This window comes from Ciconia boyciana, chromosome 8 (assembly GCF_034638445.1).
Source record: "Ciconia boyciana chromosome 8, ASM3463844v1, whole genome shotgun sequence".
Classification (NCBI taxonomy): domain Eukaryota; kingdom Metazoa; phylum Chordata; class Aves; order Ciconiiformes; family Ciconiidae; genus Ciconia; species Ciconia boyciana.
Window position 1 is genome coordinate 63320057 of NC_132941.1, and position 15385 is coordinate 63335441.

The 15385-nt window shown below is 39.0% G+C and overlaps 1 protein-coding gene across 5 annotated transcripts in view; it reads left to right on the top strand.

Annotated features, from left to right (window-relative positions):
- The window catches only part of ZRANB1 (zinc finger RANBP2-type containing 1), a 49807-nt gene that overhangs the window by 26511 nt on the left and 7911 nt on the right, over window positions 1–15385 (top strand). For all 5 annotated transcript variants that reach the window (XM_072871387.1, XM_072871388.1, XM_072871391.1 and 2 more), the window contains 6 exons: window positions 1410–1597; window positions 3326–3479; window positions 5908–5979; window positions 6862–7060; window positions 10784–10904; window positions 11773–11902. In XM_072871387.1, coding sequence (XP_072727488.1) covers window positions 1410–1597; window positions 3326–3479; window positions 5908–5979; window positions 6862–7060; window positions 10784–10904; window positions 11773–11902 — 864 coding nt within the window. The remainder of the gene's footprint in view (window positions 1–1409; window positions 1598–3325; window positions 3480–5907; window positions 5980–6861; window positions 7061–10783; window positions 10905–11772; window positions 11903–15385) is intronic.

Below are 15385 nucleotides of genomic sequence, written 5' to 3' on the forward strand. Positions count from 1 at the left end.
GCGACCCAGCGGTTAGTGTGCTTCTCTGGTAGCAGCTGGTACAGTTTGTTAGCTTGTTGCATTGGGTTTTTTGGTTTTGGTGGGGCTTTTTGGTGGTTTGGGGGTGTTTTTGTGGTGGTTTGGCTTTTTTTGGGGTGGTGGTTTTCTTTTTTGGTCTGTTGTTTGAATCTTCATCCTGAATGGAGTGAGTGCCCTGATTGAGACTTACCTCTTTCCCTTTTGATCAATTTTTGAGTCTTGGTAAGTAAATTGAGTAAAGGACAGACTTGAGTCTCAATTTCCAGCCTCTGGCCTCTGCTCAGCTGCTGACTCTTAGGAGCTGGCAAGGAGGCTTAGCTACAGAAAATAGGGGAGAGGGTTTTCTCATTTGTGATCTGTGCTCTTACTCTTCTGTTCTCGAGCTGCTGCAAATAGGGCTGCTTCTCAGTAGTGAGTTATAAGTTTTCGATTTACCTATCTATTAAAGATGGCTTGAAGATCACTTTTCTGTTTCCTCAATTCAGCATTACACTGTTCTCTTATGAAGCATATATCTAAAATAGAATCTTTATATTTGAAGGAATTTCTAAATTTAGGATGTCTTATATTGGAACCGATACTGTTACCACCACCACATCTTGTTGATGGTGTATTCTGATAATTGCAGCTAAGGAATGTGTTCAGCGTTGAATGATCTTGATATGAAGCATGGTACAGAAGTTAGAGATTCTTCTAGAGTCCAGGGACTCTAGAAGACATTAGGGTTCCCCCCTCCCCCATCTTGCTTTAGAAAGTACACACAGTGTGTGTGTGTAATTTCTCTTTAATTCAGTTTTAATAGACTACCCTGAATGATAACTGCATAAATTCAATTAATAGCAGAGATGGTGAGCTGAAGAGAAACTTTGTGCTCCGTACCCTCTTCCAACACAGTTTTAAACCATATTTGGGGGAAAAAACCCCACTTTTATTCCAAAAACCTTTTAATAGATCTATTTCTTAGATCCAGTAATTTGTTTTTAAGATAAGTTAAAAGGGAAGGTATAATAATCAAACTAATCTCTGTACTATGAATGAACGACTTTCCCCTCAGTACTGCTGATCAAATGAAATGCTAGTGAATACGTTATGCTAGGTATTTCATCAAGGGTCCTCAGCACCACTTCATAGCTCCATAGCTGACTTTTGATCTACTGTATCTTCCAACTAGTTTGGATGGTGGAAATGGTCCAGGAGCTGAGGTAAGTAAATATTTTGTAGTCTTCTGTTTAAAAAAAGAAATTAAAATTTGCAAGTTTCTTGGTATGCAGTTGATCTTTGTATGTTAGGTCTGTATCGGAATAGATAGAGGTAAACTGTGTTAAATAAGGTGGTTTGATCCAGAGTGGCTCATTCACTAGCTAAAATGAGTTGTATTTTTTTTTCTTCAGGAGTTGTAGAAGGTGATTTAGCTGCTGTTGAAGCTTACAAGTCATCAGGAGGAGATATTGCCCGCCAGCTTACTGCAGATGAAGTACGCCTGCTAAATCGCCCTTCTGCTTTTGATGTTGGGTACACACTTGTACATCTGGCGATACGCTTTCAGAGGCAAGATATGCTAGCAATTTTGCTTACGGAGGTGAGTTACTTTGGCCCTTGCATGGGTTCAATAGGAACCTTATGTAACTGTACCATTGTTTGCAGCCAGTGACATGTAACTTTATTTGCTAAAAGGTAGAGGCTAATATTATTAGAATACATGAATTGCTGCTTTGTGCCTTTGATGTTTCTACTTAAGAACGGAGTTTACTTTAAGACCATATGTATGTGGTGGTCTTGAGGACGTTTAGTTTTCTCCTTAACGAGTGGTGTTGGCCACATTCCGACCTTAGTGGTGGTGGAAGTGAGCTATTGTGAGGCTTCCTGTGCTTTGGGTGGGGGAGAGGAAATACCCTGAAAGCAAAACACTGAGATCAATGACAGTGTAGTTTTTTCTGAGTTTTGTTAATGAGTAAGTCTACGTGGTCTTTCTTCCCTGGTTTTCTTGGGAGCTTCTTTTCTAGATTAAGGCAAATTTCTTGCTTTGCAAAATTGCTGCGTTTTTTTCCACTCTTGGCCTATTTTGTAGACTGATTGGTTCCTCTCTGTGGTCTCCTTGCTCTTGCATGTTCTATTTCCTTGTATATTGTACGGTCCACCTCACTTCTGGTGGTCTTTGCCCTCCTCCGTCTTTGCCCTCCTCCGTCTTTGCCCTCCTCCGTCTTTGCCCTCCTCCGTCTTTGCCCTCCTCCGTCTTTGCCCTCCTCCGTCTTTGCCCTCCTCCGTCTTTGCCCTCCTCCTAGGCCCATAAATAATTCTGTGTGTTTGGGTTTTTTTTGTCTGTTTTCTTCATCTGAGACTTCTGGTTCCTCACCTGATCAGAGCCAAATTTTTATTCTGCCTCCTTCCTGCTTTTGATGCTTAATGCAATTCTCAGAGCGTGTGCTCCTGAGAAAAGTAACGTGCCTGAGAAGCGCATAAGGATGATGGAATGCGTAGGGTTTAGTAATTAAAAAGAGTCGACGAAGCAAGACAAATGTGGCTAAAGCCTTGAGAATAGTATATATGGCTAAGATCAGTAGTTTTGTACTGTTTACGTGGCTGTCTGGGTGGATGGAGTTATACATTTAAAAACAAGTTAATTTGCTGAAATACTGTCTTAGATTTTTCCTGTTTGGTTTTGTTTCAGTTTCTAGGAATACTTACTCAGCATACCATTTGTGAAAATGCTTAGTAGTGTTTGAGCCACAGTGATACTTTCCTTTGCTAGGATATTAACTAGGGAAACTGTGTCTTAAAGTTGTTGCTTTTTTTTAATATATATATATCCAGTGTCATCCCTGTGTTACTTGCTCTGTATCATTGAATAAGTTCCTGCTGCCAGTGATGGTTAGAATCTGGAGAAATATAAGTATCTTAGCTTACTAGTTTTTGGGAAGATTCTTTGTGCGAAGCTGTCTTGTACTGTGGTAATTAAGTTATTTGTTAAATGTAGACTGGGCTCATGTGTAAGATTTGAGGTATATTTCCTATTGTTATCTGGCTCTTATCTTTTTTTTTTCTTTCCTTTTCCTGCTGGCATTGGTTACCTGTTAATTCACTACTTTGATTTAAAGAGGTTTTTAACCAGCTTTATGTTATCAGCTACATGACAAATGAGACACTAATGCATCGAGAGTCACTAAACACTTAATCTTTCAGGGTACCAGTATTTATACTTCTGTTGCATTACTTGCTAACAAAACACTGTCTGCTGGTGGTTATCGCTCCTAAGTCTTCATTTTTAACTAGAAATAATACTGAGTGCAGTAACTGTGCTATGTTACAGGTATCACAACATGCAGCGAAATGCATTCCTGCCATGGTGTGTCCCGAGGTCACAGAACAAATTCGTCGTGAAATTGCTGCATCTCTTCATCAACGAAAGGGAGACTTTGCTTGCTATTTTCTGACTGACCTTGTAACATTTACGTTACCTGCAGGTAGTTACAAAATTCTTCTTACTGATGGAAGATTTTTTTTTTTGGTCACCTAGCTGAGAATTGCTTGTTTGGGGTGTATACTTTGACTTTCTGATGGTGGTGGTGTGTGTGGATCAGTTTTATTTATTAAGTTTTAATAGCTTAAGCAAATTCAACTACTAGACCTGACCTATTAATACTCAGCTTTTGCACACTTCAACCCATACGTTGTTCCTGTGAAGGGAACATCTGTTGTCCTCTTTAGACGCAAGGAAATTGAAGAAAAGTGGTGTACTGTAAGGCAAAGCTGTGTTTAAAGTTAAGATTGGAGCCCAGACGTTTCTGAGCTGTAATGAGACTTTTCACATAGCTGTGTTAGCTTTCAGTCCTCTCTGTTAAGGCCCAGAGCTATTCTTTGCATTTGTACCTGGTTATAGCAATAGCACTTTGTGAATACTTTTGAGGTACTCCGTGATCAAGAGAATGTTTGGCTATTAACGAAAAGCTATTAGACTTTTAATTTTCAGTACCTGTTTCCTTTAATAGAAATGTTACCAGAGGTAAGCAAATGTGTAGATGGAAACTGTACTAATCAGCAGATCTGTTTGTCTTTTTTATAAAGCAGTAGCATTGTAAGAATTGTATTTGGAACCTCTTTGAGTGTTGCTTCATCTCCTCTTCTTCAAAAAGTCTGGATAATATTTACCACTTGTCTACAACTATCTGTTTGAGATACTGTATTCAGTCTTATTGGGTATGGGTCACCTATGAGAGGCAGACGGCGTGGGTGTACAAAGTGTCTAGAGACTAACACTTCATTGCTGTTTTGGGGAGAGAAGGGAAAGAGGGGCAACAGAACGATTTTGTAACACACATGAGAAATATTGCTCTTGCCAGAGCTGAAGGAATTTGTTCAGTATTTTCAAGAGACGCATCTTAAACCACTGTGCAGCTTTTTGACATATGTAATAGCCATGAAATAATTAAGGAATAAGAATGTTCAAAAGCTTCTGTACATCAAGACTCTCAAGGTATTTCCACTTTCATCACACTTAGTCAACCGAGCGTCTTTTGTACTCAACAGTTAGCATTTGGTCTCAAGATGGCATTTCCAAGGATAGTGGTATAAATCACACAATCCTGTTCGGATATTACCTGTATGGTGTAGTTTAGGAACCAGTTTCCACTCAATCTTTCAAATAAATGGATAGGATCCTCCCAAAGAGCCAATGCACAGACATTAGAGTGCAAAACTTTTAAATTGATTGCTGGCCACTGTAACCCAGTTTTAGTTTAAAAGAACAATCATACAAAAAAAAAAGACCACTCCACAACACCCTGCCTGCACCAAACAATAGTATGCTTCAGTAGCAGCTCATGTGCCTAAATGTGGACTTCATTTCTAGAAGCCCTAGGTTATTGGACATCCAAGCAGGACTGGCAGATCCAACACTGGAATTAAGAAGAGATCTTTGTGCCCTTGAAATACCACTTAGAGCCCAGTCATTATCCCTGGACTGCCTGAAGGGATACTAGATGTTTCTGTTTAACTATTCTATTTACTCCCTTATTTAAGATTCACAATTGTGCTGAAGCTAGCAAAGTTTCTCTAGTTGCAGATCTGCCTAGCCACCCTTTACTACTTACCCTGTATTGAAATGCAGGCCATGAGCAAATCTTTAAGGTGTAGCAAATGTTTGAGTTTTCAAACATGTGTTTATTGTTTTACGTGATACAGGAGTCACAAGCGTTTTGCCCATTACACAATTTTCCACCCCCCCATCCCCCTTTTTTTAAATAATGGTAGATCCAAAGTTGCAGATTCTGTCTGTAAAGCTCTTAGAAGTTGTCAGTAGTGGCATTTTCTGTGTCATAGCTCAATAGTTTTCCCATTTCTTGTTTCCTAACCTGCAAGCTGTGTCCTGCAGACCATTGGGATTCTCTGAACTATTTTGTTGAAGTCTGCATGAAAGACTAAGAAAGTGGATGTTCTGTACAAGAACAAGTCTCTTGGCAAACTGTACCTGTCCATTGGGGGGAGACTGGGCAGGGGAAGTCATTCAGATGGGTGGAAGACTACTGCTTAGGATTGAAGCTGTCCTAAATATAGTAGGGTTGAAAATACTCCCCCCCCCCCCCCCCCCCCCCAAATGATTCTCTAGTTCACTTTCTCCTTCAGAGATACCCATTCTCACCCTACGTGTGCTGTGATGATTCTTTCTGCATAAAAGGTATGACAGTCAATCTGAGATACCTGTGTACTTCAGTGTGCTCTATGAAGCCTGCGGCCACAAATGACAGATGTGAAAATAATAGCAGCTTTTCCAAGGAGACATTAGGGTTGATAGGGCAAAAGCTGTTGCGCAAGTTCTCCTGAGCATCAGCTGGTAATGTGTCTCTTCACAGTAACATTAAGTGACTTCTCTGTATTTGCTTTCTATTTTTCCAGATATTGAAGACTTACCGTCCACAGTCCAAGAAAAGTTATTTGACGAAGTACTTGATAGAGATGTTCAGAAAGGTAAATGAATCACAGAATGGTTTGGGTTGGGAGGGACCTTTAAAGGTCATCTAGTCCAACCCCCCCTGCCATGAGCAGGGACATTTTCAACCAGATCAGGTTGCTCAGAGTGCTGTCCAACCTGACCTTGAATATTACCAGGGATGGGGCATCTACAGCCTCTCTGGGCAACCTGGGCCAGTGTTTCACCACCTTCAGTGTCAAAAAAAAAAAAAAAGTCTTCCTTATATCTAGTCTGAATCTACCCCCTTTTAGTTTAAAACCATTACCTCTTGTCCTGTCGCTACAGGCCATGCTAAAAAGTCTGTTCCTCAGTGCTCTGAGAATGGCTAGAATCTCTCCTTGCTTTTCATTAGAGAATATTTATGTTATTAAGAAAAAAAAGTGCATGTGTGTATATGTGTGGCTTTGTTGCTTGAATTTGTTTTAAATATAGATCTTATGCTTTCAAGTTAATCTTTACCCTGGAATTATTACAGTCCATTTATGAGGCAGAGAGAGAATGGAGTATGTAGAAATTATGTTTGTAAAGTATCTTTGAATTTTAAAGATTTTTAAAGCTTTACAGTTTGAAGTCACAAGCTCTTTAAAGAAAACAGAACAAATCTTTCCACTTCAGTAATAATCCTCAACAAATGATGTGATGCTTTATTTAAGGCTATGGCTTTTTTGTTTTGTTGTTTTTTCTTCTTTTATTGACAGTATTTTCCCAAAGAATGCCTTTAGCCATTGTAGTTCACCTATTTTTGTAGTATGAAGGAAAACTTAGTTTTATTCATGTAAATGGGTAAATTGTTGAGATTATGCCATTACTGTGCTGTTCAGATTCTCTGAGACTTCAGATGAATATAGGTTTTAAAAGAGGTTATTGTCATGTTGCAGAGCTAGAAGAGGAATCTCCCATTATTAACTGGTCACTGGAACTGGGTACGCGCTTGGACAGCAGATTATATGCACTTTGGAATCGGACTGCAGGGGACTGCCTGCTTGATTCAGTACTACAAGCCACTTGGGGCATTTACGACAAGGATTCAGTGCTGCGGAAAGCTCTTCATGACAGTTTACATGACTGCTCACATTGGTAAGTTAGTTTTTATGTCAACTTTAAAGATAGCTTTCCATGTAGCATAGTTGATAGTAGTATAGTATTAAAAAGAAACACAACCACCACTCCCAAATTTGCTGTGGATTGTGTGCCTCAAAGATGTTGAGTCACAGCATGATTCACGTAGTAATCTAGATCTAGTGTATTTTAAATGCAGGCACTGGAAACTTGGACATTCTGAACTCAGTGATGGTATGTGATATTCAGCAAAGAGCACTTAAAGCAGAGTAAAATGTATTACGCTGTGTGCTTGTCAAGAGTGCGCTAACCACAGTTAAGACTGGAATTTACTTGCAATGTAAATCATGCACATGCCATGCCTTGCTGCTGTTGGTGGAAGCTTTGCAGAAGATCGTTGATGGAAGATAGCCTTTCATTCCTGTATAAACTTTTCAGTATTTTCATTCCATCTGCTTAGTTACAGCTTTATCCGGTATTGCTCTTTTTGTTCCTGTTCTGTCTGCTAAAATAATGGCAGTAAAGCAGAGCGTTGACATTTAACTAGTGCTGTCATTTGGCCATAGAACTAATTTACCATTCTGTAAAACAACTTTTGTTGTCTTACACTGGCAACCTGCTTTAGTCCAATAACTGTGGCTTGCCTCTGCTAGAGGAAAAATTCTTACAGTTGTATAAGACACCCCAGTGGTGTCCACCAGCTCTCAAGTGTGTAATGGGACTAAGGGAAGAGATTGATAAAGACTAATCATGTAGGACACAGGCAATTAGATTTCTTATGTTCTTGTAGTCAAGGATGAGAAACACTATGAGCAGGTATACTAGAGGAGGAGCCTGTCCCCTTGCTCTGTGCTGTACAAGAAGTCAACAGCAAAGGTTAATTTGGGGGCTACTTATAAGTAGCTTTTGTGATTACTGTCCCCAGCTGCCTGCTGTTTGGAGAATACTCCCAAAAATTAGCATCCAGAGCTGGAGTCAGTCAAGTGGTGCTTCAGTAGCAGTTCTCCCGAGAACCTGTCTCCGAATGGATCTGTCACTACTTCAGAGTTGTTTATGATGGAGTGTGCATCTCAACCACGCAGGAATGTCCCTGGCATCACAAGCAGTTCCCCTGAGGCCAGAACAGAAATGTATGATAGATCAGGTTTTGTTCTTTATGGTAACAAAAACAAGCATGGTATCCAGAAACATGCTGCAAACTACTGAGGTTTAAACCAATCTTTCAAAATGTTAGCGTTAACTGTTGTAGCTAATGTAGCACTCATTATTTAGAGTGTATTAAATCTGGTTAAGCTTTTTATTTCATGTTCTAGACAGAATTTGCATTTTAATCTGAATTTACTTAATCTTTATCCTTATTGGAAGCACAATTTTTTTTTTTAACTGATTCATGTGTTCCTTTAGTTGTTTGAATACAGTTGCCTACCTTCAGTCTGAATAATCTTACTTGCTAGTTTGTCATCGGAAAAATTAGTAGAAGTTTTCAGCTAATTTCTGTTGTAAATTGATCATCCTATACATACTATACCTGCTGTATAGATTCTGTGTTGGCCAAGATACATTTACTTTTAATTTTGTGGGATAGGACGTGTAGCAGATAGGAAGCGACATCAATGTCGCTGGCTCTAATGATAGTTGCTGAAGGAATAGGCAGTTAAATGCAATCACTAGTCTGAACAACAGCGTGCTTAAACTTTTATCTAGTGGAATTGTTCTTCAAAGCCTTCGCAAAGACACTTACAGAGGGTATTTTTATAGTCAGACACAGAACACTCATGTAACTCATTTGGCCTCATTTTGTTATGGTTGTTTAGATGCTGAACAAAGAAGAATCTATTTACTAGAGACAGGCTAGTGTCTGGTACTCGGAAAAAGCTCAATAGTGAAGTTCCCGGAGGCTCTGGCTTGTGGAGTCTTTTCCAGTTGCCTTTTAAATTACTGCACTTATTTAGTTTACTAGTTTGTCCCTTTTTGTATTCCACCGTTAGCTTTTGATGGAGAACAGGCATATGCCCTAAGTCGGCTTTCAGAATTTTTTTTTTTACGGATGCGTTCAGTTCTCTTGTGTTAAACTGAAAAGTTTGTTTTAAATGAGATCAAAATCTTGAGCCTTGATTTCTGTCTACAAGGCTACCTCCTGTGAACATTTAGATAACTGTGTCTGTGGCTAACTCAAAGAAGAAACTTCTTTAGGAAAACACTTCCACAGTAGGGCTTTTGTGGGGTAGGTTTTTTTTCCTCTTAGTTGTGTGTGGTTTTTGTGGGTAGTGTTTTTGTTTGTTTCTTTGCTTTCTTTTTTTTTTTTTTTAATTTGGTTGGTTTTTTTAGCAGAATCTGATTAAACTTCTTTCAGGAGACCTAGCAGTTAATTCATTTAGCACAAGGTGTTTGGTTAGACATTTCTGGGGGAAAACAGGCAAAATATCTATCAGCTGCAAAGATGGAAGCAGTTGATGTATTTGGATGGAAACTGGAATGTAGATAGATCCAGAAGATTCCCTGGAGATGTATTACTGTGAGTGAACACATAGACCTATCAAAATGTCTTACTGGTTGTTGGTGTTTTAAGCCATGGAAAGGTTTTAGCTCTACTTGGGAAAGCCAGCCTGGTTGGTGGCAGCTGCTCTAGGCACTAAGATTTTAGGATTATTACATCCTTACTGAAAACATAGGAAAGGTTTCTTCCACACACTCACTCTCTGTTAATTTTCTCAGATTTTAATTAAATGAGTTCATTTCAATGACTTTTTTTAATAAGCTGAACATTAGAATGGTTTCTTTGTATTCACAGTAAAGGCCATTGTTTAAAAGTTGGCTTAGCACTCTTCACTAAACTCGTGTTCCTCATATGAAGTTGTGGCCTTTCCATAGTGTGGTGATTGGCCTGAGTTTAAAATTTTAAAAAGCCAGCATGTGCTTTTTAATGTGTAGGTCACTTTTCTTTGTAATTGATTACGAAAGATAAAACACTAGGACTAAACTAGCATACAAAAATGCTAATTTTAATCTAAACAGAAAAATAGGAATAGTCACAGGAATCCTGTGACTTTAAAACTTTCAATGTAAATTGGATTAATCCCACTTTCTATATTTGATTCTTACCCATGCTGCTTCATAACTATTCCATATAATGTGAAATTACCATACTCTTTGCTCCAAAAAGTGATATAAAACAGATTCTGCCTCTCAACCATGCTCTGCTTGAAGTTGATACACGAGTACTTTGGAGTTAACTGGCTCATGATATGGTCAACAATAGAAAACACCTGTATTGTTTGAATGAGAATAATGAGCAGCTCCTCTTATGTGAAATGGAATGTCTTGGTTTTGTTCCCTGTACATCAACACTTAAAAATAAATAAGCCTAAATAAGGCTTCAAAAAAACCTATTGCAACAAGTATCAAACTAGCCAGGAGCCTGTTAGGAACTTGCATCTATTACAGCACGTTGGCTGTAGGCATTGCGATCCCAAGTGATTTCTTAAATGAGATTAGCAAATGAAGTCTCCTGAAGATTTAAAAAAACCAAACAAACAAAAAAAAACCCAAACCCAAACAAAAAATGAAAACCCAAAAAAACAAACAAAACCCCAAAACCCCAGTTTTATTGATGTATGCTCTCTTTTTTCCCCCTTCTGTACAGAGTTGGGATAAAGAATTACAAGGGTTGAATATTGCCACCAGGTGTATGGTGGTTGAATAAATATTTTTGTCTTTACCACACTTTCTCTAACATTTTAGGTTCTATACACGCTGGAAAGAGTGGGAATCGTGGTATTCCCAAAGCTTTGGTTTACATTTCTCATTGCGAGAGGAACAGTGGCAGGAAGATTGGGCATTCATACTCTCTCTTGCGAGCCAGGTAAGAAAGCTTCTTTATAAGATGGCTGTTTAGAAAGGATATTTTAATCTTTCTGAAAAGAAATTTCAAAAGCTTGGAGTGTTTTTCAGGAATAAGAATTTTCATGTATAAAGGCAAACATTCCTCTTAAGCCACCAATCTTGAAGTATTACTGGGTAGACTCTTTCTGCCGAGATGGAAAAGTTAATTTAAAATTCTAATTTTTGACCTTACCATTAAGCAGTACAGTACAAAAAAGTCTGTTTCTTTTGGTGTTAGAATGAAGTCTGTAGAATTAACTAATACACAGTCGTCTATTTAATGTCCTGCCTCCTAGCTCCTGCAGCTTACCTCCTAGAACATACCTACAAATCTGTAAGCTTACACTACTAAAACTTCAGCAAGCTGATATTTCATAACTCCCCTCCAAAATGAGATTTACATTCCTATAAGCTCCCAACTATAGGAATATTTTTAACTCCTCTTCTAAAGTAAAAACACGACTTTGGTGCTATTTTCTTGTGCTTTGTTTTGGATGTGCTCTTTTCCTATCATCAAAAGGTATTTAACCTTTCCTCAGATGAGTGAATTATTTTAAAACTAAACATTACGTTGAGTTTCACTTCTAACTGGGGAATGAAATATCTTAGATTGAATCTGGGCAATAGGACAAAGAATTATTACTGACAGATTAAGTTATTGTGCAAGCTGAAATGTTTTTGCTTATTTCCAACTGATACGTAAGTCTTCTAGTCTTTCATTTTTCCTGTCAAAGCTAAATCACTCTTAAAAGGATTTTCTGTCTCCTTTTGGAGACTATATTTCAAATTTCAAAGTAGAGAATGATAAGTTCTGTTTCAAGTGTTGTCTGTCTTTGTGTTTGGTTCAGCCTGGAGCGAGTTTGGAGCAGACACACATTTTTGTACTTGCACATATTCTTAGAAGACCAATTATAGTTTATGGAGTAAAATATTATAAGAGTTTCCGAGGAGAAACATTAGGATATACCCGCTTTCAAGGTAAGCCTTTAGTTTTTCAAATTTAGTTTTAAAAAAGTTTCAGCTATAAATCATAAACATAGAGGAAGTTGAAAGGAGAGTGATATTAAGCTACTAGCTGGAAGAGGATGGAATTATGTGGTAGGTAAATTTTCGTTAGCTATTAAAAAGAACAGAACAATCCCCTCAAAACTTGCAGTTTTTCATTGCATAGTGGGCATGCTGCCTGTAGCCACAGTAAAAATGTGCTTTGACCTCCACTCAACATGCCTTCATAAGTCTATAATTTATATAAAATACTCTGGTTGTGAAAACTTACCTAAAGTTGTGTGGTTTGTACTGCTGTAAGACACAGGAGGTTTAATGGAATTTGAAATTCCGTTTGCTTGTGGTACTAATGGCTGTAAACGTTCATTTTAGAAACTAAACTGTATTTAGCATTTCCTGAAGGAGGCTCGTAAAGTTGGGGGCGAAGCAGGCAGAAGGTGTTTGCATTGGCATCGTTTCTCACCAGAGTGCCAGCGGTATCTGCCGGGTGCTCTTTTGGGACGAAGGGACGTGCCTTGTCACCCCGCAGCACCCCAGGAGCCAATTTGTGAAGCAGCCCTTAAGAGCAGTGAAAAGGAGTCACCCCTAAAGCAAGAGGCAAGGGTATACAAAGAAGGGTGGAGAAATTAAAGTAGGGTGGGGAATGATGAAGTTGAGCTTTTTTTTTTTTTGTAACTGATTAAAGTAAAAGAGGTGGCAACTGGAATGTATGCCGTAGAGACTGAAAAGGAAGGAATTCTGTTCACAAATGCTCTACCAGCAGTTCTTATTTGAGGTATAAGATTAGGTAACTTAGTTGCAATTACAAAATATTGGGTGACTGATAATGTAAATCTCACTTTCTGTAAAAGTGAATTCCATGATGTAGTTAAAAGGAAGTTTTTAAAATGTATGTTTCAGTAATTCACACTTTACAGCAAGTGTGATGGAAATACTGACCTATTTCTCAAGCAGTACTAAAATTTTGCATTGCTTGATCAGGTTCTTTCTGACTGTTTCTCCTCCTAGTCTTCTGGGCAAACAGCCTAGCTATCCTTAAGATAAACACGAAGATGTTTAGCTGACTCAGCCCAGTTTTGCTTAGACGTATGTTTGTAGATTTCTAAAGATGCGTATTCTGTTTTGCAGGCCAAATGCGTGTTTGGGTGACTTTCCTCTGTATTAGATGCTAACACTTTAATATTTGCCTGTCTACAGGAATAAAAACAGAGGAGGGAATTGGGAGCATTTGTACATGCTCAGCAGTAAACAAAACCGATGTGGAAAGAACTGATCAAGCACTGTGGCTGTGTTACAGGGTGTTGGGGCGTTTCTTTTGCCCATGGTTCATCTCCCCGGCCTCAAGTATATCTGCTTGGCTACTACCCTACGGTTGTTTTCACCAATACATCACTATTTATTTATAACTTAGTAGAGGACTTCCCGAAACATCTCTTACTGTGATGTTTAAAAAAAGTACGCTAACTTTGGAAGGTGGGAAACCTTATATAGAAGAACTCCAGGATGTGGAGTTAATGTCAAACGTGTAACCTATTATAACTATTTAGAGTCTTCAGAAAATCGGAGAAGCTGTTTGACTTGTAAGTTCAGGGCAGCGGCAAAACTTCCTTATGCGAGGAAATGAAATACTTTTTTGAAGAGTATACAAATTTGGTACTCTTCATAGCTACATGTTATTTTTTATTTGAGATGATGAAAGGATAGACTGGGAAAGAACAGTTATTCATGTGATACAGATCCGATGCTTCAGGTTTGTGTTGTTTTTAACTGAAAGGCTGAGTGGTTTGCAAAATGTTGTTGTTTTATAGATTGGGCACTGAGGCAGACAAGTGTTACGTCGTCTCAATATGCTGAAATTGTTTTCTTGCTCTGTGAACCAGAAGGTGACCGGGTGTCTGGGACAACCTTTTGCTAGACATGCATTTCCAGGACTGTAGTCAGACAAATATTTATGACTTGTGATTTGCTTGCCACAAGCCGCATCTGTCCATCCACAGAAACGTGCAACACTGTGTGAACAGGTGAACTTAGGAGTCCTGTGCAAATTACCTGGAGTTAACTTCTATCCTTGTCCAACCACATTTTTGTGGTTCATGTGTGCTCATTAAATGCTAGCAGCACACCTGAAACCAAACAGCCATGAGTGGCTGAGGAGTGCTTGGGCTTCTCTGACTTGCTGTATAGCACCCTGCCTGTGTTTAAGATCCCATTCACCAAAAAAGAAAGAGGAAAGAAAGATTGTGGGTTATAATAGAGATGGAGAAATTAATTTTTTTGAACGCTTACTTAATGTCATGGTTCAGTTCGGAGCACCTTGGAAGGTACTGCAAACCCCCTATCCACCCCCGAAATCTTCTCCCTGATCAGAATTTTCTCTGCCAGGGATTCCTTGTTCCACTTTGGCATCCTTGCTGTAACTGCTGTGAATCCCATAACTGACAGCCTCCTTGTTTCCTAGATTGCAATTGACTCTTAATATTTGCTTCTTCAAATATTAAGGCTTTGACAGTGAAAGATCCATTTACTCAGCCTTAAGTATGCTCCTGGTCTAGCTGCATGTATTTTAGCAGCACGAATATACAGCTTTTAAAATTAAACAGGAAAAAAGGTGACTGACCAAAATTATCATCAGATCAGGTTGGAGAAACTAAATCTTATGTGGATGGCTTATGTGGATGGCATGGGAGATGTTAGCCCATGCTCTTCACTTTCTGTGGCTTGCGTGCGTGTCATCAGTATTGTCACACTACCTTCTCAATTTATATCAGATTGACTTTTATAAATCTTCAAGCACTAGATATTCTCTGTGGTAATGCCTGAAAATCCCTTCTTGTGCAGCTCATCACATAGTGTTTAGGAGGAATGGAAAGTGTAACACAGCCTTCTGACTTGGGGAAGTTATTAGTGTGGCATTTTTACTAAGATAAAACAATGGTGAAAACATTTTCCAAAAAGTTGCTGAATTTCAATGTAGAGATTATGTTGAGGTACACAGATTAGTGCCACTCCTGAACAGGTGAGGTAGCTATGCGTGATGCAGGAGTTCTGTGTTATTAGATGAGATGCGAGATGTTCGTAGAGATGAGACCCTTTGCTTATCAGTGATTTCTGTAGCCCCGACAACACTGAGTAGTGCTTGGGGCCAAAATCTACCAGTTTGGGACAGCAGTGAATCAACTGTCTGTATTAATTGGTGATAAATTAAATTAATCTTCCGCAAATGGAATTGTTTTGCTTGTGATGGTGCAGTGGTGAGTGATCTCCCTGTCCTTATCTTAACCCACAAGCTTTTCATTGCATTTTCTCCCTGTCTTGCTGAAGGAGGGGGAGTGAGAGAGCGGCTGGGTGGGCACCCAGCAGCTAGCCAAGGTCAGCCCCCCGCACTAGCGTGAGTATCCTGAGGAGTTGACACAGTTTGTGAGTGGAAGGAGGGGACCTTTTGCTATATCTCTATGA